The sequence below is a fragment of the Monodelphis domestica genome, chromosome 4, assembly GCF_027887165.1.
Source record: "Monodelphis domestica isolate mMonDom1 chromosome 4, mMonDom1.pri, whole genome shotgun sequence".
Taxonomy (NCBI): domain Eukaryota; kingdom Metazoa; phylum Chordata; class Mammalia; order Didelphimorphia; family Didelphidae; genus Monodelphis; species Monodelphis domestica.
Window position 1 is genome coordinate 38,176,501 of NC_077230.1, and position 26,577 is coordinate 38,203,077.

Genomic DNA, 26,577 nt, shown 5'->3' on the forward strand with positions numbered 1-26,577 from the left:
AGGACAGCATGAATGGAAAGGCTGCTCCCCTGAGGACAGCATAGATGGAAAAGCTGTCCCCCCAGACGACATCAGTTCTGGGGATTTAATACTCTTTACAACAGATGCTATGTCATGGTGTGGACATGACCTAGAGTGTTAATAATCACTCAGGCATTTGGTGGGGTTGAGGTGGTCATCTGACTTGGGTCTGCCTGGAGGCATAAAGATTCCTTAACAAAAAGATATCTTGAGATATAGCCTGATAGGATCTAGGTGTAGCCTGGAGGTGTGTCTCTCTGTCCAAAATAGTTTGCCTGAGTTTCTGGGGGTACAGTGCCCATGTCAAAAGTTTTAATATTCTTAAATATTTTCAACACACAGAGTAGAGACTCCTGCCCATTGCTTCTATCAGAAATTTCCGAGTTCTGACAAATGAAGTGCAAATAGTTAATAAATAGTGCGGAGGGGAATGAACTTTAAAAAGAGATCTGGAAGTTTATCGTTTCCTAACTACTTTTAATTTATTAACCTCCATGAGAGTAAAAGAAGTCTATTGGAATTGGAGAAAAGGATTTTTGACGTCCCTGCCTATGTCTTTGTTACGCTTATTTTATTTGCTGATTGCTCGTGTTAAGAGTTAATTTTTTTAAAGTTCATATGTTAATCTAATCAATATCTTTCTGATATACTGAATCATTTCAAGCTAATGTTTTTGCCTATTAGATATATTCTATTATATTGATTTTTGTACCTTTCCCTCTGACTGTACTGAAGAACATCATTATGAAAGCCCATAAACACCTTTTTCAGTGGCAAAATCATAACTCATTAGGCGTGTGCTGCCTTGTCACATAGATAATGATGGATGGACTTCATCAAAACTGGTTACAACTTGTATACAACCTTTAGAGAATTTAATGAGCTAAGAATTTCAATTGCAATTTTAAGAGGTCTACAGAAATTACTTTAGATATCTAGGAGATTTCTGGAATGATATTTAAAATATATGTGCATACATATATTTTAAAAAATGTTGAACTAAAAGGTAGAGAACCAAATAGATGTTCCTACCTAGCCTAGAAAGGCTAAGTGACTTGCCCAAGTTAATACAACTAATTAGTGGAAACTAACAACTAGGTTCTAGAACTAGAACTTGAGTCCAAATCTCTTTAATTCCAAGATGGTTTGATTGCCAGTTGTATGAAACTGCTACCTTTTCTTCCACAGTGACCTGAAATTTGTTATTGGGGCACTGAAAATATTAATAGAAGAAGATCAGGGATGTAGAAAAAACATCCAAGCTATCTTTGAGCAGGTAAGACAGCACAGTTCCTCCCCATTAATCAAGTTTTATTGAATGTTAGTTGTGTTCACAGTGATAAAAGTGGTGGAAAGCAAAGCAGTCAGTGTGAATGGTGCCCATAATAATGCATGAAATAAATGCTTCCTATTTCATTCATCCATTCTGTTGATCAGTCCAAACAAAACTTTTCAATCTTACTAAAACTCTTCTTGGCCTAAGAGGACTGCTTTATGAAAGGTGAATTGACCAAAACTCCCATATCACTACTCTCTGCCTACTTCTACTTATCACTACTTGATCAAGAGAAAGGATCATCGGCTGGGGTATCCTTCTTCCTTGCTTCCCTTACTCCATTGCAGCTATTAACTACTCTTAGGTCTTAAGATGTGAATCAGTAACTTTCTTCCTTCTGAAGTGAAGAAGGCCCACCAGGCTTTTTTTATTATTATTTTCTCTGTGAATGTGCCTCTGAAGTCTGCTAGAATGTAGGCCTTACAATCGATTTCCCCTACTTTTATGCTATCATTGTAACTACTAATTGAAGTACCTCTGGATGTGTGCAAAATGCTGCTAAGCTCTGGAAACATAAATAGAAAAAATGAAACATTTCCTGATCTTGAGACACTCTTACTCGATACTCTAAGTGGAAAGTACAACATTTAAAATAAGGTTCAGCTGAAGCACAAGATGGAATGGTTCAGAAGTCCTGGGGTCTCAGTGGTAGAATGGATGGAATGGATAGCAAGCGCCATTTGGCAATGATTTCACAAAGATTAGTTAGACTGGTTCTGCCATCTATCACATCAGTAAATTCTTTTTGTATTTGAGGATTAAACCCAGTGTCTCGGTCACATATTATCAAGGCTTTCCTGTTGTCATTGGATAAAGTCTAAACCCAGTACCTTCCATATTCTGACACCAGAGGGTTCCATACTTAATTCCCAGAGTACCATAAAATAATTTATATACATATATATATATATATATGCATATATCTATATCTATATCTTTGTAGTCATATAAATCTTATATACCCAGAGCTTAGCTGAGGACAAGAAGACCAGACATGGAAGAAGCTCTTAGTAGTGAATATCATTTTTCCTTTTTTCTATACACATGTAAATCTGTGTGTCAGTATATACATATATATGCACATAAATTCATGCACACATTTATTTATATATGTGTATGTGTGTATGTGTCGATATCTATACCTCTATCTAAGGCCAGGTTACTTACTCATCAGACCTGCCCTAACATTCTTCTAGTTTGCAAAAGGGCTTGTCACTGTAATTTCTCAGCTATTATGGTATTTCCACTGACTGTTTTTGAACATCTCTTGGAGTCCATTTTACTAAATTACAATCCTCCTAGAAGCAGAAACTGTCTTTCCCCCTGTATATACAGAACTATGCAGGAAGAGAGGCTTCGTTTTCTAGTGTTAGGAAGTGATATGTATTGAAGTGGTCCCCCTGATGTCCATCCTGGATGTCTGAAGCTCACCAGGTCAGTAACATCTTACTGCTTTTGGCAGCTTCCTGCAACTAAATGGCAGTGAAGGTGTCACCTTGCCTTGAAAAACACAATTCTTAACTGGGAGAGCTTTTAAGCTTTGGATTCTATCCCTAACCTCATTCCTATCTACATGCCTATCTCTTTCCCTCTTCCCATTCCCATCCATGTCCCCATCTCAGTTCCCAAACCTATCCCTGTCTCTAATCTCATGTAAATCTCTCGTCCTATCCTGATTAGTTTTACTCAATAGCTACTAGTCATGGAATTTGTGCATATGTTTTTGAATGTAATAGATCTTAAGGGGTCATTTGAGAATAAAGAGGTCAGATAAGTGGCTAGCAGGAATAACTGAGATGGTTGTGACTGTTGGAGAGGAAAAGGATTGAATAGCGTGTAATTAATAGATTTATTTTGGTTCATTTGGTAAATTTCAGGCTAACATTTTTCAAGACAAATATAAAGACATGAACACATACAAAGTGAATATGGAACAGAAACCTGATGAATCAAATAAAGAAGGCACATTTTTACCATTGGCCCCAGAAGAAGAATTATTACTAGAACAATTTAAAATAAAACCTAAAGAGATAAAAAATGAAGATTTATCACCAGGGCAATTATTAGCCCAAGGGGATTTCAATTCAGGTAAGACATATATCCTTGCTCAAAACATTTGACCCTAAAGTTTTCTGATAGAAAAGTGAAATTTGGAACAAATGTTTCTATCACTCACCGAATCTCTGGTCTCTATTCCTTTTCCCTTCATATCTCTAATAATGAGAATGCTAGCTGCTTTATAAGGCTTTCTCAACTATTGCTGATCCCTCTCTTGGTGATTGAACTATAAGGGACCTTGGAAATATTCTACTATAACATTTTAATTGCTATAGAAATCTATCCTATATGTATGTCAGAGTGTCATTTAGCTTCTGCCTCAAAATATGCAGTGATAGGAAACTCATTTTCTCAACATCCAGGCCACACTATTGCTAAATTACTTAAGCTTTTAGAAAAGATTTCAGTACAATTTTTTTTGCTCAGGCTTTTTTTTTATAATTTAGTCCTTTTCCCTTCTTTTGAAATAATACAGAAAAAGATCTTGTTCCTCTTTCCCTATTACTATCCATTTGACCTATAAAATCAACTTATTTTCCACCTAAGACTTTTTTTTTAATCTCTATGATCATGTGTAGCCTGAAGACAATCTTTATATGATTTCTTATTACATCGTTGGGACATGGTTTTGTTTAGAGTCTATTATCCATCCTACTTTAATGACATCCATTTTGGTTTATCAACATTCTGTTGGTCTCATTGCAACAAAATCTTTTTTTTTTAATTCAATTACTTATAGGAATAATTTTGGCCATTTCTTTTGACATTTTAAAATTCAGATACCCCCATCTCTCTTTCCCTACCTGAGGGGGTGAAGATTCTGATATAGGTTATACTCATACTATCATGTAATACCTATTTCCATATGGTTCCCATCATGATAAAGACACATAACACACATATTCAATAGAAATCTCATGAAGATTTATAATATAACTTATAATTTATAATATAACTATTATAGTAGAAGATGTCAAGTTTTGATCTACACTCAGATTTTTTTTGTAGCTTCCTTGACCATTGATAGTATGTTCTTCATGTGTTACCTTGGAAGCTTAATGAAAATGGTTTAGTCCTTCACAGTTGATCACTGTATAATATTTCTGTTATAGTCTCTAGTTATAGTTGTTCTGCTCACTTTTTCTGAATTCATCCTGTTCATTGTTCCTTATGGCATAATAGTAATCCATTACAACCATATTCCACAGCTTGATCATTCAACCACTAAATAATGGACAACCCCTCAGTTTCCAATTCTTTGCCACTATAAAAAGAGTTGATAATAATATTTTGGCACAGTTAATTCCTTTTATTCTATCTTTGATCCATTTGGATCCTGAACCTTTAGTGAGATTGTTGTATAGACCTTTGGGTATTGTTTCATATAAGTCTCTAGAATGGTTGTATCGATTCACACTATCACCAATGAAGTTTATTAGTTTTCCAATTTTCCCACCTCCTCTTCAACATTTATCATTTTCCATTTTGGTCATGTTAGCTAATCTGAAGGGTGTGAGATCATTTTTCAGAGTTGGCTTAATTTTCATTTCTTTCATCAATAGTGATTGGGAATTTTTTAAAATATGGCTATGTAAAGTTTTAATCTCTTCTGAGAAATGCCTATTCAAATCCTTTGACCATTTCTCAATTGAGGAATGTTGTGTATTATAAATTTGACTCAGTTCTCTTTATATTTAAGAAATGAGACTTTTGTCAAAAATTGCTATAAATTTTTCCTCAGAATTTGTTTTTTCATTTCTAATCTTAAGTACATTTGTTTTATTTGTGCAAAACCTTTTTAATTTAATGAAATCAAAATTCCCTTTTAATCAAGTATGCCGATGATTTATTTATTTTATTTTTTCATAAAACAAACTATTTGTCTTATTTTATTAGTTCTATGCTTTTCTTACTTTCAATCTATTCATCCCTTGCTTGATTTTCATGATTTCCAATTTGCTGTTTAATTGAGGATTTTTAAATTTGTCCTTTTCTAGGATTTTTAGTTGTATCACCAATTCACTTATGACCTGCTCTTTCTCTACTTTACCTGATATAAGCAATAAGAGATGTGAATTTTCCTCTAAGTATGGCTTTGGCTACATCCTAAAAAATTTGATATGTTGTCTCCTTATAATCATTGTCTTTAATGAAATTATTGATCGTTTCTATGATTCATTCTTTGACCCATTTATTCTTTAGGCAAAAATTTGTTTATATCTATCATATGCCATATGCCATAAATTTATTTATTGGCAAATAGAGAAGGTTTCCTATTTTAGCTATAAATATCACTTTTATAAATGGTTCATTAGAAAACACCTTTTTCCTGGGTGCCGTCCATTACTTGCATTCCTTTTGCACTGTGCATCTGTGAACATTTGGAGTATCACTGTCATTGCTAACAGAAGGAAATCTGGTTCAGCCTTATGAATCTGAGATCTGGAAGAATGAATACTGGTGAATTGAGCAACAGTTGGAAAATGAATGCTGTAGTTCAGGGGCTGACTTTTTTTTGGCTGCCAAGTACCAACAATTAATATGATTGTTGTTCAGAGAATATTAGAACCTCTAGTGTGAGGTCTTGCTGAAAGCTTTTCAGGGCTGCTTGTCTACCTTTGGTGTCTACTTGTCACTCAGCACTCACCTGTGGTTCCAAGAAGTTGTAGCATGTGGAGCAGCCTGTTAAAACTGAACAGATGGGTTAAGTTAGGTTGATATCTACTCCAGGCTTGTGAAGACCTCCTCCTGGAATAGGTGGATGAGAAAATTTGCTTCAGTAGCCATGAATGTAGCTGAAGTAAGCACTGTGGAGTGCGTAGAGTTTGGTTGGACATCTAAGACACTAAAGTCATTTAGGTTCAGTGTCAATCATCTAGGTTCAGTGTCAGTCATCCAGACTTTTGTCTTGCCACAGGATTTAGATGATTCTGCAAGAAGGAGTGAGGCTGACAATTTTGTGCAACTCACTTAAATCCAATTCATACACAAGTTAAGATATTATTCTGTGATGTCACTGGTACTTTTCAAACATAAGGATCACCACCACCAATGCCAACTGATTAATCAACATTTTTGACTGTCTCATCCTTTTAAGTCTTCTTCAATCTAGCTTTATTTGTTTTAAACTGCCCTTGCAGCGGGACTAGTATTTTCTTGGTAGATATTCTAGATCATCAGTCTTAGAAGGAACCTCAAAGACCACCCACTTTAATCCCTTCATTTTGGAGGTGAGAAAAATGAGGCCCGGAGAAGATATTCAGATAGTTACCTTCCCAGCTGTGAGTTCATGGCTTCTGGCTCTAAAATCAAGGCCAAAGGTAGGTTCTTCACTTTATAAGATGTCTAAGCCTTGGTCAGCAATAGTAACCAATGAAAGATTGCTGTTGTCCCTTGCTAATCCTAGTAAAATATTTGTGTACTGTTGTACTCCTTGAATTATTTATTTTTCTTAGAGACCCCAATAAAAAAAGAAAAAGAAGAAGATGAAATAGTAGTGGAGGAAGAGATTATTAGCACTGGAAAACCTACAGATGGAAAGGCTAAAAAGAGATTTTCCTGGTTCCGGTAAGAGATGTACTTTTTATATATGGATAACAATATTCTTAATAAACAAAACATTTTATTTCTCCTGGAATTTACCTCTTTGGCTACTGTTTGCTATGTTTTTTGCCCCTTTCTACAAAAGAACATTATTTATATGAATTTTCTCAGTTGTTCACATCTTCCTCAAATGGGTGCTGGCATAGAGTAAAAGTGTCAAATTCACAGTTTATGGATGTGACCCAGAGAGATCCATTTCTTTTTGAGTCTGATAATAACAACTTAGTGGGAAAAGTATAGGACATGGAATCTGAGTTATCTGCATTCAGACTGGAGTTTTATCACCTAGTCATGTGTTCAAATTCAAGTATTTTCTGATCAATAGGTTACAGACTTCCCATCTATAAAATATTACAAGTTGACATCTAGTGTTACTTCAGATCTAAATCAGTGACCCCATCACTCCTTACAAGACAAATCATGTATTAGTTGTGGTTAATGTGGAGGAGGAAGAAGTAGAGAAATGATATTGTGCCATATGCACACATATTTAACTTAACTGGCTTCCATATCTAGTTTTATATTTTTACCTATAGCGCCAAATTTGATCTTGCCCCTTCTCTAATACATGTGCTGACATAGCACGTATCCTACAAAAAGTGTAACTCCAAACTCTTTTAACATGTAGCTTTGTCTTTTTTTTTCAGAATTGAAATTCATGAAATTTTTATAGTGTGCATCTATTTAAGATCTTTTTTGTGTCATAGTAGAATGTATTTTTTGTTTTAATAATTATTTCCCTCTCAAATGTTGTATGATTCTAGCAATATCAAAGAATGCAAGCTGTGGAACTTCTTTCATTTTAAAAAACATGACAAACAAGTAAAGAATGTGCACAAGTGGGAAGAAATTGATCAAGAGGTAAATTTTCATTATGTTAAATTTATCAAAGAGTGAAGTTTGTTTCCCCATTTAAATTACTAGAGAGTGAGCTTTCTCTTAAATTAGAAAACTATAATTTACCTTGGATTGAGGAGTTAACATTCTGTCATAATTATTAATCAGTATGCATAGGAATAAAATTACCTGAGTAAGGAGCAAAAGTACCATAGCGGCAACTGTTTGGCCTTGAAGTCTCTTTTTTGTTCCCAGAGATCATTCAAGAACCTCTCTCAAGAAAAGGGAATGATTAAGAACTCTTAAAACATTTGAATTCTCTGTATTTGGATGTTCTAAGGACAAAGGATAACTGATTCAACTTTTGGCCTCAGAATATTGTTGGCTGAAATTTTTCTAAAATTATGGCAGAGAGTATTGAAATACACTTAACCTAGAGAAAAGTGCAAGTTGAATTGTTATGGGCTGATGCAGGTAGGAAGTGATAACATATTAGGATAATTTTCCCTCCATGAGACAGAAGGGGTCTTTGAAGGGGCTGTACAATATTTTAAAAATAACAGGTAGGTAAAATGGTAAAAGTTTACCAAGAAATACAACTGTCGGTTGTTGGCAAAATAAGAGGAGAGATTGCATGTGTATGTCTTGATTTACTGTGCCTGTGTTACTGAGCAAAAAAAAGAACATGAGAGCCACAGATGGGCCAATATGACAATGAAGGAAAATAATAAATGTTGAAGGGGATATGGCAGAATTGGGACACTAATGCATTGCTAGTGGAGTTGTGAATTAATACAAGCATTCTGGAGGGAAATTTGGAATTATGAGCAAAGGGCTTTAACAGAACACATATCCTTTGATCCAGCAATACCACTGCTGGGTTTGTACTCCAAAGAGATAATAAGGAAAAATGTGTATACAAAATATTCATAGCTGAGCTCTTTGTGGTGGCAAAAATTGGAAAATGAGGGGATGTTCCTCAATTAGGGAATGACTAAACAAATTGTGGTATATGTTGGTGATGGAATACTATTGTGTTATAAGGAATGATGACCTACTTGATTTCTATATGAACTGGAAAGACCTCCATGAACTGAAGCACAGTGAAATGAGCAGAACCAATCGAATGATATATACTGAAAGTGAAACATTGTAGAACTATCCAACATAATGAACTTTACTACTAGCAGCATACAATAGTCCAGGACATTCCTGAAGGACTTATGAGGAAGAATGCTATCTATATTGAGAGAGAGAACTATAGGAATAGAAATGAAAAAGAAAAACTTAAGACTTAACACTTAGAACTTGTTTATATGAATATATGATTTGGGGTTTGAGCTCTATGGTAAAAATGAATAATATAAAATTAGATATCAAGGGTTAACATTTGTACAATCCAGTAGAATTGCTTATTGCTTCTGGGAGGGGTAAAGGGAAAGAAAATGAGTCATATAAACTTGAAAAAATATTAAAAATAAAAAAAAGAATATGAGGTGTGAGGTCAATTGAGAACATATCTATTGATCTTCACACATATTTTTACACATACATAAATAAATAGATACACATGTACATATGAGTAAGTCCAACTAAAGATTTCATCACCCACCAGGCATTAGGAGGTATTTCTGACCTGCCCAATTTTGTTTGTGGTCTAGGTAGCAAGAATACAATTCTGAATTGCCTCACATTAGGAATTCTTTTGAATCCTCCAAGGATGGCCCCATCTCTTAATAGATACTGAAAAAGGACCCCCACAACACTGTCTAATGGAGATGGGCATATTTTTTTCAATTTTCTTTTACTTATAAAATAATAAATGGCAATAAAATACAAGCTTTCCTCCAAACCTAAAGGTGACAACATCGAATATATTTAAAATTTGTAATCATGATGGTCAACTTGCCAAAATCTTGTAAAAAAAAAAGTAAGATTTGTTTCCATTTACTTTCTAGAAATATTACCCATCAGTAGAAATAGACAAAAAGCTAGGATGCACTTTAATAGTTCCTGACCAGTTTCTCAACTGATATGGTAACCTCAATTGGAAAGTTATGGATATCAGACACTGGAAGAGGGAATTGGGGACTTGAGGGTTCTTTGCCTTTATAAGAACCATCACTAGATTCTAAAGTTAGCTAACACCTAGCTAATCTAACTTCTAGTCTTAGAACCTGATGATGACTCCTCCTCTGCCTCCCATGACCCAGAAACCCCAGCAGCTCCCACCAGGCCAAGTTGCCTCAACTTCCTTCCTGGGTGGATATTGGGTAAAGTGGCCTGTGTTCCTGGCCAAAGAAAAGACAAAACTACCTGGGTAAAGGTAGATTTTAGTTCAATTTATTTTGGCCATGGAGAATAACTGAATACACTTTGGATGTAGATAATTTTCCTCTCATCTTGTCTTAACTTGGAGTAGGTGGAAACATTTTAGTATTAATACATTCCCTTACAAAGTCATCACTCAAGTGAAAATATATCGAGTATTTTGCCTGTTTTAGAATACTGCTATTTTTAAAAAGGCTCCAAAATATTTTCATTGCAAAAAATAAAGTTTTTTTCCTGGTTTACAAAACTCACTTCAGATCTCTTGTTGTTCTGTGAATTTTTGACATACAGATGAAAGAAAAGGGTGGTGGGGATAAGAAATACAGCAGCCTTGAAAAGCAAAATTTATAAAAAAACGAACTGTGAAATGAGGGATGATTTTGGAACAAATGGTCTCTAAGGCTCCTTTGAGTTTTTGCTGTCTATGGTTATATTAATATATAGCCATGGAAGCTTTTTAAATATTGTGTCTCTTGACCTCTAGGTATTGGATGATTACTGTCCTTATTCTACTGAAGCCCCTAAAACATTGCCAACAGAGTGGACAAATATTGAAGTTGGTAATTGGTTATGGAGCATTGGAATGGAGGAGTATGTTGTAAAATTTTATTGTAAAGGAATAAATGGTGAAAAACTCCTTACACTGGACAATTGCTCTCTAAAAGTAAGTTCAAGAATTGACTTTATTTTTTACAATCCATTAGAAAACATATATATATATATATATATATATATATATATATATAATCACTAATTTTATGGAGAGAGTATATAAAACATAATACAAAAATGGGAAATCCTATATATGATCTATTGGCCAATCTTATGGTTTTAAAGAAATCACGTTAACCTCCTTTTGAATGTAGTATCAAGGGAGATTTCTTTTTGATTGTGATTTGTTAAATTCCCCCCTCCCCTTTTTAGTATTCCTAACATGTGGTCATTTCTTTTTATTTATATTTATTATTTATTTTTAAAAACCTACCATTCCATCTTGGAATCAATACCCATGTATTAATTCCAAGGAAGAAGAGGAGTAGGATCTGGGCAAGGAGTGGGTAGTGAGTGACTTGCTGAGGGTCACACTGCTAGCAAGAGTATCGAGAGTATGTGAGGGGGGAGCTGGGTAGCTCAGTGGATTGAAAGCCAGGCCTGTAGATGAGAGATCCTGGGTTCAAATTTGACATCAGACATTTCCCAGCTGTGTGTGACAAGGAAATCACTTTAAAAGACTGATATATATTAATTTAAGGTCACCAAGGAATTCAGCTATGTAATTCCTAAATGAAAACTCAAGTCAGCAGTCAACCATTTATGGAGTTTAATTACAAACAGGAGGAAAAAAGATATTAGAGATAGAGAGAGAGGGAGAGAGAAAGGGGAGAGAAGGGAATAGGGCTTAAATACCTCTTCTGTTTAGGCTGGGCCAAAAGGCCCAAGCCCCTAGATAGCTGAGGCAAAGAAAAGAGATCAGTCCCTATCACTCACGTGACCAAAATGGAGAAACAGTCTCAGGGGCTTCTACCTCCAGCTTCCTTCAGACCTTCTCAGAGCACCATCTCTCAGAGCAAAACCTCTCCAACCAACCCCCCCTAGTCCTCAGACCCCACTATCTTTAAGGAAACCATCCAAGTTCCCTCCCCTCAGTTCTCACATCTACCAATCACTGTCCATGTCTTCCCTGTGCCAATGGTGGCTCTAGGTTAACCCAGGACCGCCCAGAGGTCTGTGGCTTTACACATGTCTGTCTGTTGAAGGTCATATTCTCAAATAATTAAATCTTGAACCTTTGCTGCAGCCCTTCCTAAATCCTGTTACCCTGAGTAGGGTGGAGATTGGAATAATTAAATTTTGATCTATGCTGCAGCCCTTCCTAAATCCTGTTAGCACTGAGTAGGGTGGAGATTGTAATTTCCAAGACCTGGTTCTGTCATTCCAAGTATCTCTTTTGTATCAATTCTAAAATCAATCATGACTCAAGGAACTTCCTGTTCTATGCTTAAGCATAGGTCAAAGCCCTTTCCATTGTTCAGCAAAAGGTTTCTGTCCTAAAGTAATCTTAAGAAGGGAGGAGGAGGAACCTCCCATGCCAATGGGGTTCACATTCCAATAGACTATCAGTAAGAAATTTTCCAAGTATGAAATTTCCCAATGGTGAAATTTCCAACATTTATAAGTCTAGGAAATTTTAAGGTTTACACGTGTGACCATGGGTAAGTCACTTAATGCCCATTGCCTAGCCTTTACTGCTCTTCTGCCTTATGACCAATACATAATATTGATTCTAAAGTGGAAGATGAGGGTTTTTTTAAAAAAAGAGTGGTTGGGATTCCAGGTAAACATGGTGGTAGTCTAGAAGCACGACTTCCTCTTCTCAGTACCCACTCATAATAGACTACCTCAAAAGACCAAAAACCCAAATTCATAAGAATAAAGAGACTCTACAGTAGGGCCCAGCATTAAAGGTATGTGGAATTTGGGTATTTCCACACTATAAGGGGGTGAAAAAGCTCCCTTCAAAATGTGAGCTGATCTAACCTCCCCCACTCCACCTATGGAACCAGAGTCAGAGCCAGCTTGCTCCTGAATCAGCGAATGAGTAAGAAGCAGCTCTAGGTCCTTGGGAACTAACTAAGACCACAAAAGACCTACCCCTGAGAGCAGCTACATGTGAAACCCCAGCAGCCTGAAAAGCACAGACCATGGGTGCTCCTGGGAAGATATCACAGAGAAGGGCAGCAAACAGCAGAAGCTGCGGAGATTCTGGAGCTTGCCTCGGGCAAAATCCTTGCTCCTTAGCTCCATACACAGAGTTCCTTCCCATCTCACTCAGATTTCTGACTAAAATGGGAAGGAAAAACCTCTACAGTGATGGTAAATTGTGACCAGGAGCAACAACCTCCCTCCAAGGAAAACAAAAAGAAGTTATTGACCCTGGAAAATTTTTACAGAGGAAAAACTCAAGCTACAAAGGAAATACAAGTGGCAGCTTCCACACTAAAGGACCACAAAACCTAGAACATGATAGGCAAGAGAATTGGGTCTTCAACCAAGGATCACCTATCCATCAAAATTGACTATATACTTGCAGGGGAAAATATGGGCATTCAACAAAATAGAAGATTTCCCAGTATTTGTAAAGAAAAAAACAGAACTATAAGTGGAAAGTTTGATATCCAAACACTAGATCAAGAGAAACATGAAATGGTAAATAAGAGAGGGAAAAGTGGAAAAAAAATTTTTATTCAATCTTTCTTTTTTAAGGGCTTAAATTAGATCAAATTATATGTATTAATATATGGGGGAAATGTTATTTGTAACTCTCAAAAATTATATTCAATATCATGGTAATTAGAAGAATCATTCACAGGAAGAGACTGGGGCACTAAGGGGCTATGAGATGATATGCAAAAAAGGAGGGGGGAATCAAAGATGGCACGAAGAGATACTTCAAGAAATAAAATAAATAGTATAATCTTTATCACACAAAGATACAAATGGGCAGGGGAGGGGAAGAATACTCTTATTAGACGGAGAGAAAGAGAATGCTAATAGGTAATACATGAACCTTACTCTCAGTGAAATCCATTCTGATCGGGAAGAGAATCTAGACCATCTTTAATTCTATCTTATCTGACAGGGAATGTGAGAAGGGAAAACTAAGTTGGGTAGGTTGGAGAAAAGTACAAAAAGGGAGGTAAAGAGAGGGGGGAGGGAACGTAAGAGACCCTAAAAAAAAGAAGGGAACAAAAAGGGAGGGGCCAGAATGGGAAGCATATTAAGGGAGGGGATTAGGGGAATTGATTAAAAGTAAACCACCAGTTTAAAAAGATGTAGCAAAAGAAGAAAGGACAGAACTAGGAGAGGATATCAAAATGCTGGAGAATACAAAAGTGACAATCCTAACATTGAATGTGAATGGGATGAAATCACCCATAAAATGAAAGCAAATAGGAGAGTGGATTAGAATCCAAAATCCTACCATATGTTGTCTACAAGAAACACACCTGAGGCGAGTAGATACTCACAAGGTTAGAATCAAAGTTTGGAGCAAAACCTGTTGGGCCTCAAGTGATAGAAAGGCGGCAGGAGTTGCAATCATGATATCTGACAAAGCCAAAGTAAAAATAGATCTGATTAAAAGGGATAAGGAAGGTAAATCCATCCTGATAAAATGGAGTATAGACAATGAAGAAATATCACTAATCAACAAGTATGCACCAAATGGTATAGCATCCAAATTTCCAAAGGAGAAACTAGTGGAATTGAAGGAGGTAATAGATAGTAAAACTATACTAGTGGGAGACCATAATCTACCACTATCAAATTTAGATAAACCAAATCAAAAAATAAATAAGAAAGAGATAAAAGATGTGGATGAAATCTTAGAAAAATTAGGGTTAATAGGTCTATGGAGAAAAATAAATAGGTACTAAAAGGAATACATCTCCTTTTCAGAAGCACATGGTACATTCACAAAGATTGACCATATACTAGATTATGAAAACATGGCAAACAAAAGCAGAAAAGCAGAAATAATAAATGCAAACTTTTCAGATCATAATGCAATAAAAATAATGATCAGTAAAGGTATGTGGAGAGCCAAATCAAAAATTATTTGGAAATTACATAATATGATTCTCCAAAATTGGCTAGAGAACAAATCATCAAAACATTAATTTCATTGAAGAAAATGACAATGATGAGATATCCTTTCAAAATCTATGGGATGCAGCCAAAGCAGGATTCAGGGGGAAATTTATATCTTTGAGTTCATATATTAACAAATTAAGGAGGGTAGAGGTCAATGTGCAAATCAAAAAACTTGAAAGTGAACAAATTAAAAATCCCTAGAAGAAAACTAAATTAGAGATCCTAAAAATTAAGGGAGAAATAAATAAAAGTGAAAGTGAAAGAACTATTGTACTAATGTAAAACTAGAAGCTGGTATTTTGAAAAAAACAAACAAACAAAATAGACAAACTCTACTGGTCAATCTAATAAAAAAAAAGGAAAGAAGAAAAACAAGGTAATAGTGGAGATGAAAAGGGAGACCACACCTCCAGTGAAGAGGAAATGAAGGCAATCATTAAAAACTCTATTGCCCAATTATATGGCAAAAAATATGCTAATATAGGTGATATAGATGAATGTTTACAAAAATATAAATTGCCTAGATTAACATAAGAAGAAATAGAATTCTTAAATAATCCCATATCAGAAAAAGAAATTGAACAAGCCATCAAAGATCTCCTTAAGAAAAACATCCCTAGGGCCTGATGAATTAACAAAGGAATTCTATCAAACATCAAAGAAAAGCTCAAAGTTCATTTGGAGAAGAATAAAAGATCAAGGATATCCAGGGAAATAATGAAAAAAAAAAAAAACGGAAAGGAAGGTGGCCTTTGTAGTACCAGATCTCAAACTATACTATAAAGCAGTGGTCATCAAAACAATTTGGTAATGGCTAAGAGGCAGAAAGGAGGATCAGTGGAATAGACTTGGGATAAGTGACCTCAGCAAGACAGTCTATGACAAGCCGAAACATCATAGCTTTTGGGACAAAATGTAAAATAAATAATTTTGATTCCATCAAATTAAAAAAGTTTTGTACAAACAAAACCAATGCAACCAAAATTAGAAGGGAAGTAACAAATTGGGAAACAATCTTCATAACAAAATCTCTGACAAAGGTCTAATTACTCAAACTGACAAAGAAGTAAATCAATTGTCCAAAAAAATCAAGCCATTCTATAATTAATAAATGAGCAAGGGACATGAATAGGCAATTTTCAGTCAAAGGAATCAAAACTATTAATAAGCACATGAAACAGTGTTCTAAATCTCTAATAATCAGAGAAATGCAAATCAAAACAACTCATCTCATACCTGGAAGATTGGCTAACATGACAGCAAAAGAAAGTAATGAATGATGGGGAGAAAGAAGGGGGTGTGGAAAAGTTGGGATATTTGCATTGCTGGCAGACTTGTGAATTGATCCAACCATTCTGGAGGGCCATTTGGAACTATGCCCAAAAGGGGCTAAAAGACTGTCTGCCCTTTGATTTAGCCATAACACTGCTGGGTTTGTACCTCAAAGAGATAATAAGGAAAAAGACATGTACACGAATATTCATAGCTGCACTCTTTTTGGTGGCAAAAAATTGGAAAATGAGGGGATGCCCTTCAATTGGGGAGTGGCTGAACAAATTATGGTATATGTTGGTGATGGAATTACTATTGTGCTCAAAGGAATAATAAAATAGAGGAATTCCATGGGAACTGGAACAGCCTCCAAGAAGTAATGCAGAGTGAAAGGAGCAGAACCAGGAGAACATTGTACACAGAGACTGATACACTGTGGTACAATCGAATGTAATGGATTTTTCCATTAGTGGCAATGCAGTGATCCTGAAGAACCCAGAGGGATCTATGAGAAAGAACAGTATTCACATTCAGAAGAAAAACTGGGGGAGTAGAAACACCAAAGAAAAACAACTGCTTGATTACATGGGTCTAGGGGGATATGTTTGGGGATGTTGACCATAAAGGAACATCCTAGTGCAAACATCAACAGCATGGAAACAGGTTATGATCAAGAACACATGTAATACCCAGTGGAATTGCGCATCAGCAATGGGAAGGGCAGGCGCCGGGGAGGGGAGGGAGGGATAGTATATGATTTTTGTAACCAAGGATTAATGTTTGAAATTGACCAAATTAAAAATAAATAAAATGAAATGAAATGAAAAAAAAAAAAAAGAGTATGTGAGGCCACATTTGAATTAAGGACTTTTAAAAAAATTTAATTTATTAGTCAATTTTTAGAACATTATTCCTTGGTTACAAGAATTATATTCTTCCCCTCCCTGCCCTCTCCCCACCCTTCCTGAATCTGTTGCTCAATTTCATTGGGTATTACATGTATCCTTGATCAGAACCAATTTCTATGTTGTTGGTGTTTGCATTATGATGATCATTTAGAGTCTACCTCCCCAGCCATATCTGAGTTAAGGACCTTCTTGTTTCTAGGCCTAGCTCTCAATTTGCTAAGCCACCCATCATTCTTTTTTAGAACTCTGTGCATTAAAAAAGAAAAAAAAACAAACCACTGGTAACCAGGAAAGCAGTTTTGTCGTTTTTGAACAGTCAGATTAATTTCACTGAAACAGATTAAAAAACATTAATCATGGAAAATGGCAAAATTTCATTTCATTTATAGTAAATAGAATCTCATATTTTATAAGGCCTAAATTGCAAATCCTCGTTAGGGTGATACCTTTGTCTTTGACTAGAGATACTTGATCCATGAAATATGATAACTTACTAGACAAAAAAAAAATTCTACTTGGATTCATTTATTTCTTAAGAGAATAGAATTTTGAGGGTTTTTAAAGTATACTTTCTCTCATAACATGTTTCTAGGATTTTCCTAAAATATAGTATTTGATTTAAGTTCCTTTAAGCTGTAAATGTCTGATATTCTGACCCTTCAATTTTAATTTAATTTTTAATTTTAAAAATAAATTATTAATACATTTAAGTATTGATTGATTTTATTATTCATTCTTTTACTTAAGTAAACAGGAATGTTTTAATTAATTTAATTTAATTTTCCATTTAATTTTTTTTTAATTTGGGATTGTTTCAATAGCACAAGCATCATTGGACTCTCATCCAGATAAATAACAATTAATGCATGAAATCCCAAAACGTTTCACAACGGCAAACCATTACGGTAGTTCCTTAATGTATTTTAGGATTGTACGATGTAATTTTTTACTTCATCCAGACCTAGGGAATATTTTTCTATTGTTGGAAAATCTGTGTTCTTTAGAAATGATCCTATAGCAGCTTCATTTTCAGGTTCATTATGTAAAGAATTAGAAAATCTATTCATCTGAATAAGTAGATGCAAAATTACACTTTTAATTTTTCTTTCCAAAGGAAATCGAAGTCAACAGGAAGAAAGACCGCCGGAAAATACTTAAGGCTATTAAGAAAGTTAGAGATTTTTGGGAAAAAAATCATCATTTCGTCTTACTATAGAAATTGATGGAAAAAAGACACAGAAACTGAAAGATATGGCAAAAATGGAAAAAGCAATTATTTTTGTTATATTTACTTTTCATCATTTTACTTCTATGTTACTTTTGTTATTGGAAATTTTAAGGGATTTTAGTTCCATGTTATTTTTGTTATTATTAATTTTAATCATTTCACTTCTATGTTACTTTTGTTATTTGAACTTTTAAGGGATTTTACATCCATGTTACTTTTGTTATATGAACTTTTAATCATTTTATTAATGTTACTTTTGTTATTATTAACTTTTAATCATTTCACTTTCATGTTACATTTGTTATATGAACCTTTAAGGGATTTTACTTCCATGTTACTTTTGTTATATAAAATTTTAAGGGATTTTACTTCATTTGTAACTTTTGTTATATTTACTTTTAAGGGATTTAACTTCCATGTTACTTTTGTTATATGAACATTTAATGGATTTTACTTCCATGTAACTTTTGTTATATGAACTTTTAAGGGATTTTACTTCCACGTTACTTTTGTTATTATTAAGTTTTTAACCATTTCACTTCTATGTTACTTTTGTTATATGAACTTTTAAGGGATTTACTTCCATGTTACTTTTGTTATATGAACTTTTAATCATTTTGTTACTATTACCTTTGTTATTATTAACTTTTAATCATTTAACTTCCTTGTTACTTTTGTTATATGAACTTTTAATCATTTTATTACTGTTACTTTTGTTATTATTAACTTTTAATCATTTCACTTCCATGAAACTCTTGTTACATGAACTTTTAAGGGATTTTACTTCCATGTAACTTTTGTTATATGAACTTTTAATCATTTTATTACTGTTACTTTTGCTATTATTAACTTTTAATCATTTCACTTTCATGTTACTTTTGTTATATGAACTTTTTAGGGATTTTATATCCATGTTACTTTTGTTATATGAACTTTTAAGGAATTTACTTCTATGTTACTTTTGTTATATGAACTTTTAATCATTTTATTACTCTTACTTTTGTTATTATTAACTTTTAATCATTTCACTTTCATGTTACTTTTGTTAAATGAACTTTTAAGGGATTTTATATCCATGTTACTTTTGTTATATGAACTTTTATAGGATTTTACCTCCATATAACTTTTGTTATATGAACTTTTAATGGATTTTACTTCCATGTTACTTTTGTTATATGAACTTTTAAGGGATTTTATATCCATGTTACTTTTGTTATTATTAAGTTTTTAATCATTTCACTTCTATGTTACTTTTGTTATATGAACTTTTAAGGGATTTTATATCCATTTATTTTTTGTTATATGAACTTTTAAGGAATTTACTTCCATGTTACTTTTGTTATATGAACTTTTAAGGGATTTTACTTCCATGTTACTTTTGTTATTATTAAGTTTTTAATCATTTCACTTCTATGTTACTTTTGTTATATGAACTTTTAAGTGATTTTACTTCCATGTTACTTTTGATATATGAACTTTTAAGGGATTTTACTTCCATGTTACTTTTGTTATATGAACTTTTAATCATTTCACTTCCATGTTACTTTTGTTATATAGAACTTTTAAGGGATTTTACTTCCATGTTAATTTTGTTATATGAACTTTTAATCATTTTATTACTGTTACTTTTGTTATTATTAACTTTTAATCATTTCACTTCTATGTTTCTTTTGCTTTCTTATTAACTTTTAATTATTTCATTTTTAAGTAAGTATTATTTTGATAGAGGATAATTTTTGCACAGGTTAATAATTGTTAATATCATACATATAACATATGAAAAAAATGGTTATAATAAGCACTTATACTTTTTTATAAGAACTAATATGGAATTTCCCCCATATGATCATTTTGTAAGTAGCAATCATTCTAATCTAACAAAATTTTTAGTTATTTTTCCTTTTCAACTTTTCATTGCCACTGCCACCTGCTTTAAAGAATCTGTCCCAAGTACTCTTTATTAGTTCATAATCCCAGAGAACTCAATAGGCTTTAGTCAAGCCCTCATGATGCTCTGTTACTTTTGTTTCAGAATCTATATATAAACAAAAGAAATGCATATAAGAATCTGTACATATTATAGATTTCCCTTAAGCATACATATTGTGCATGAGATCTCCTTATTACCTTACTTTTTTTGTCATAATCCTCTCCAAATCATATTTTAAGAGCTACAAAGTATAGTTTTATATTCATCACTCTCTTATAGAATTTAGTTTAAATTTCTATCAAAGTATTTTAAATAACAATGAAAATAACTTCATAAAACTTTCCCCCTTAAAATTTCAGTTCATTCTCTCATAAAGGTATAAAAGCTCAGTGGAATAAGGATACCTCTTTAGGATTTATACATAGGCACAGGCAGCACTTATGCTTTGGGACATGGGTGAACAGAACACGTTGGAGGGCAATGAAATTAGAGCTAAGAGATATCCCAAAACTATCCTCATTAAGGACATTGTAACATGTAAGGCATCCATTGATGTTAAGTGATCAGCCTAGATGAAATCATAAAACTGACTGGACAGGACCCTTCCTCCTGATAGGGAATATTTTAATATGGATACTTGCACACACATATGTATTTCCATTTAAGTGTGTATACACATATATACAATAATCTATACTAAAAAATAAGCATCATATGAAACTGAGAAACACTAGCAGCTATCCCAATAAATATAAGAGTAACGAAAAAATACCAACTCTCCCCAATACTATTTGAAATTTTTCTGGAAATACAATAGTAATAAGAAAGACAAATCCTGGACCAAAAGAGAGGAAAACAGGAGTATATCTAGTTATTCTTATTTGCTTATAACTGACAGATGTCTTAGACAATCCTAAAAAATCAGGAGATATTGTAACTGAGATGAGAATTTATAGCAAATTTACATTCTACAAAGGAAACCCTTAAAAAACAATACTATTTCTATATAATAGCCACAAAGATTCAATGGGTAGTAATAGAGATAAAAATCACATTGTAAATAACTATAAATAGCTGCAAATAACATGTTAGCCTCAAACTACTGAAATATACAAACTAATTGTATAAACAACATTATGAAGTGATCCTTGAGGAAGAAAAGAAAACTATAAATAGCTAGAGGGAATATTCATTATTCATGACTGGTGATCATAATTTAGGGCCAGTGTCAGTGCTAATCTACTTAACCAATTTCTAGTGCTATGTCAATCAGATTTTTAAAGGTTACATTATGAAATTCAATAGAATTATAACAACTCAATATAAAAATATGTATATAAAGGGAAATAATGAATGAAGACTGGGAAATATAAAGTCTGTAAATTAAATACTGAGTACAGACTTCATACTGTTATAAGGAAGCAATCACCAAAGCCATACTCTAATGATTAAAAAATTGAAAATTAAATTTTGTATATATAGTCAGTGAAGGGTGGTTTAGCATAAATGTTTGTTGTATTGTGACAAAGGCTTTTTTCTATATCAAAAAATTATATGCTTTAGGTTGTTTTTCTTTTCTATATGATTGTCTTTACTCTTTTCCTTATGTTAAACTATCTTTTGTATTCCCTGCATAAATCTAATTTTTTTAATCACAGATTGGTTTTTGGCTCAATCACTGTATTTTGTTGACAGAATTTTACTAAAAATTGTTAAATTAAGTTTCATTAAAAGTCTGGACTTCTGTAATTTTTCCTTCCCTTGTTTAGGTGTTAGGATTATAATTATTCAGTGAAATTTAATAGTGCTTTCTCAATGTTTTGTAAATATTTTATGTGTATAGTAATACTATAATTATTCTTTGAAAGTTTGACTCAATTCAGGACTAGGAATTTTTCACCAATATCCCCTGAATTCCCACTTTGGCATGGCATTTCATTTATACTTTGATTTCTTTCTCTCAGTTGGATTATTAAAGAACTTTATATGGGATTCTGTTAGTTTGGATATTTAACATGCTCGAAGATTTTTCTCTATTTTGTATTTTCAGTTTTATCATCATAAAATCATATAAAGTTGGAAATTATTTGATTCCAGTTTTGTGTTTTATTATATTTTCTAGATTCTTAATTGGATTTTCTTCCATCTTTCTAATCATGTTGATGATTTGTCAAATTTGTTCATCTTTTTCAAAAAATCAACTTGTAGTTTTATTCATTATTTTCATCATTTGCAAAGTGGATTTTTTATTTAGTTTTCTCTAATTTTTCATAGTTCATTTTTCTATATTTTCTATTTATTAGCTGCGTTTCAGATATTTTAGTATGTTATTTCATCCTTATAATTTCCAATTGCATTTCCTGTTTTACCTAAAAGTTTATCAATTTAAAAGTCATGTTGGTTTTCCAAGTTATGTCTCTTAAAATTGTTTTATGTTATTTCAAATTTTTTAAATTGTCTTTTCTTTTTCCGATAAAATGTGGGAAATGAATAATAAACTCTTTTATGAATTTATATTGTCAATCAAATTTCTATATCGGCCATGTTGAAAAAATACGAATGTCTTATTCTGTACTCTTGAGTCTTTGATTTATCAGGAGGCAAATAGTATACTTTTTCATTAAGCGTCTTGCATCATGGTTGGTCATTACACTGATTAGAATTCCTAATTTGTTCAATGTTTTTGTCATTACCATATTGTTCTCCTTGGCTCTGTTTACTTGTCTCTCCTTCACACTTTACAAGTCTTCCTATTATTTTCTCAAACCTTCTTCCATTATTTATTGAAATACAATACCATTCTATCATATTTCCATCACATAACTTTCAGCCATTCCCCAATTTGTGGGCTTGCCTTCAAATTTCTATCCCTAGCCACATTAAAAAGGTATATAATATATTTTAAAATATGTAAGCAAATACATATATGTGATATATAATATCTTCATGTATATGACTATCACTCCCTTCCTCTGGCCTCCCTCTCATTACCCCATTTTCCCACAGTAAGGCCAGCTACATCTCTCACTATGAGTTCTAAGGGGGTAGTATCCTTTTTTATACTTTTTAAACTTTTACCTTATGTCTTAGTACCAATACTAAGTAAAAAGTTCCAAGGCAGAAGAACAGTAAGGGCTAGGCAAAGTTGCCAAATTTGAATGCAGGACCTGTCTGTAGGTCTGGCTCTCTAACCATTGAAAAACCCAGCTGTCCTGGTATGATCCCTTAATAATAAAGTCTTCAGCCATCATATCAGTTTGTTATGTTTACCTTATTAGGTGATTAGGAGCTGGTTACTTTAACACTATGAACATCAATTAGACTTTGATAAGAGATATTTGCTTCAACAATATAGTAAGAAAAGAATTCCAAATATTACCCCAACACCTTTTCTCCTATTTCAACACAATCACAGGCAAGGATGAGATGATATTTAACTTGGATTTGATCCACAAAATTTACATACATATCTCTCACTGAACAATGGAAGACTCTCTCTCTCTCTCTCTCTCTCTCTCTCTCTCTCTCTCTCTCTCTCTCTCTCTCTCTCTCTCTCTCTCTCTTTTTTGCTTTTAAGCATAGCCCAGCCTGGACTCCAGGACCCAGACTTCCTGTAAGTGGCTAGAGCTTCTGAACTTTTAAAATGCACAAGGCCTGGCCATCTGCATTCTCTTTCACCTAAAAGAAGACAAAAAAGACACAAAATGACAAAAGTCACAGCATGGCATGTACTCCCAACTTTAGCTCAAATCCAGGTAAGTCATGATCTGAGAGCCCTATGGCAACTGGCCATCCTCACACACTCTACAGGAAGGAAAGGGCCTTGACCATGTTTCCCGTTGGATACTTTTGAGTATACCCCAGTTCTACAGCCCATCAAAAAGGCTCCTCTTCACCACATTGTCAGAGGACCCAAAACAAATACCTTGCAAATACTCCACAGCCTGCAGGGAGATCAACCTATGCCAGTTCATAGATGGGTCTGTTTGGTTGGCTTTCCATTATGATCACAATAAATGTTTCTGAAATAAGAAAAGTACCCCAAATGCCTAGGATTAACCAATATTTCATGATGGAAAATCATTCATCAAAGGATTGAAACTACAGTTCTTAAAAGAAAAATTGTAAGTTATCATCAACTTTATTAAACATGATTGCAAATCATTAATAAAATTGTATGCAATAACAGAATGGGGGCTCTACCTCAGAAGGTAGCATTACAAAAGGTCAGAACTGCCAATTTTGGAGAGGATATATAAAAATTAGCACAATGAGTTGTTCTACCTTTGACATGGCATATCCATTTGGGAAAACAATTTGGAATTATAATTTTGAAAAAGTGACTTAAAATGTCTATGCCCTTTGAATATTTTACACTCAAGCATACATTCCCAAGAAACAAAAAAACTAAAAAGGTCCCCCTGACATCTAAATATTCATTATACCCTTTATGTTGTTGGAGGCAATTAGGGGAAGAAGTGGTTAGCATGCTGGGCATGGTGTCAGAAGACACAAGTTCAGATCTAGTTTCAGTTACTCATATCCTGGGAAAATCGCTTAACCTCTGCCTACTTTACTTTCCTTAATTGGAAAATAGGGATAACAGGAGCCACCCTGTAGCTAGGATCAAATAAAATACTTGTAAAGTGCTTTGCACAGTGCCTGGCAAATAATGGACATTGTACAAATGCTCAGTGTTTCCAAGTCATGTTCTGGAAATAAATTCAAGTAGTTTATGATTATAGTTGCCCTTGGGAAACCACTATTCTTGTGCTCTACGGCATTGATTGTGAACCTTTTAGAGCTGGAGTGCCAGTCCCTGCCCCCACACACCCCTAGACCAAGTGCTATGCCCACCACCAAGAGACAGCATATCATACCCCTCTCTTCCATGGAGTCCCAGGTTGTCCCCTCCTTTACAAAGGTTTGAGGGATACCTTAGGGATACCCACATGTCATTAAAATTCTTGTCTCCAATTCTTTTTTCCAGTATACATGAGTAATGACAATTGTTCCTGTGGTAGCCTAGTTTGCTCAAAATGCTAAAAATCTGCATGAGGAGATAAGGTCTTTATCTGCTAATGACACAGGAATCTGATATTATTCCCATTGTAATTCTACTACTGTGAACCACTAGCTGGCAACCAGCAAGGGCATCTTGACTTTTTGAAATTATAGTCTAATATAATACTCTTTGGATTTGTTGCTCAAAAGTTCAGGATCTGCGCCCACAAGTATTTTTGCAGTCTTCTTTCTGTACCACCTCTGTATATGATGATGCCACTGATAAGCAATTTTTTGGATGGCTTTTGACTAATTTATTCTCAGATGAAGTAATTTTATCAGATTATTCTTGGCAGTGGACAGTGAATTGTATGTTATGTAATGACAACACACTTTTGCTCCTGCTGAGATTCTGCCTCGAAGCCTCCATTCTTCTAGTCATAAGGAATAACAAACATAGTAATGTTTGAGAATGAATGGAGAGTGCTTTTTTCTAATAAACCCTTCAGTCTTAGATGAGATGAGTAACATAGAAGAGGAACCAAGTGCAATATTGTAAAGCTTTACTAGAAGGAGAAATCGTAGCTGGCTGGATCAGGGAATGTTTCTTGGAGGCAATTCAGTGTCAGCTGAGTCTGGAAATATGAGGAAGATTACATATATAAGCAGATTATATGTATATAATACATAATATATAGAATATATAAAATCTTTATATAATATATAATTTTATATATCTTATTATATATAAGATGATAAATATAAGCAGATAGATGAGAGGGATAAGGAAGTTTCCAAATAGAGACCTGCACAGTCTATATGACTCACAATAGGAGATCAATTCTTATTGGAAGGAGGTAAGGCCTTTTGAAAGACTTGATTGTTTCTGTTTCTGATAGAAGGATATGTAGATAGATAGATAGATAGATAGATAGATAGATAGATAGATAGATAGATAGATAGATAGATATAGATATAATATAGTTGGGGAGCATGATGAAAGCACTGTAGCCAGAAAGAACATGAACAAAATTGGTCCCAGGAGGTTCAAAAAAGGAACTTTTGCAGTAAATATTAAGTAAATTAGTTACAGTATTGGGAGGATTTTGTAGTGGAATAAAAACTGAAAATATGGTTGAAGCCATTTGTGGAGGGCTATAACTTAGAATTTTATTCCTACAAGGCAACATTTTTCACATTGCCAGTCATAGTTGGTTATGATCTGAAACTACATAAAGACGCAGCAATTGCTGATGTAATGATAGAACCATCATCCCCAAATGGGAGAAATTATGTAAAATATACCAGGAAAACTAAGTCAATGTTCCTATCTTTCCAAAGGGACAGAACTTTTCTAACTCCAAAGGAATTCTAGAAACTGCGGCCTGTGTAAGTT

At 33.8% G+C, this 26,577-nt stretch overlaps 2 protein-coding genes across 2 annotated transcripts in view; both read left to right on the plus strand.

Moving 5' to 3' along the window:
- Positions 1–19,048, plus strand: part of LOC103097596 (uncharacterized) — a 30,816-nt gene extending 11,768 nt beyond the window's left edge. The window contains exons 6-11 of the mRNA XM_056793303.1: positions 1,210–1,297; positions 3,235–3,445; positions 6,871–6,982; positions 7,783–7,879; positions 10,671–10,850; positions 18,134–19,048. Coding sequence (XP_056649281.1) covers positions 1,210–1,297; positions 3,235–3,445; positions 6,871–6,982; positions 7,783–7,879; positions 10,671–10,850; positions 18,134–18,235 — 790 coding nt within the window. The 3' untranslated portion in view covers positions 18,236–19,048. The remainder of the gene's footprint in view (positions 1–1,209; positions 1,298–3,234; positions 3,446–6,870; positions 6,983–7,782; positions 7,880–10,670; positions 10,851–18,133) is intronic.
- The window catches only part of LOC103099266 (uncharacterized), a 142,444-nt gene that overhangs the window by 31,932 nt on the left and 83,935 nt on the right, over positions 1–26,577 (plus strand). The gene's annotated exons all lie outside the window — the stretch shown is intronic.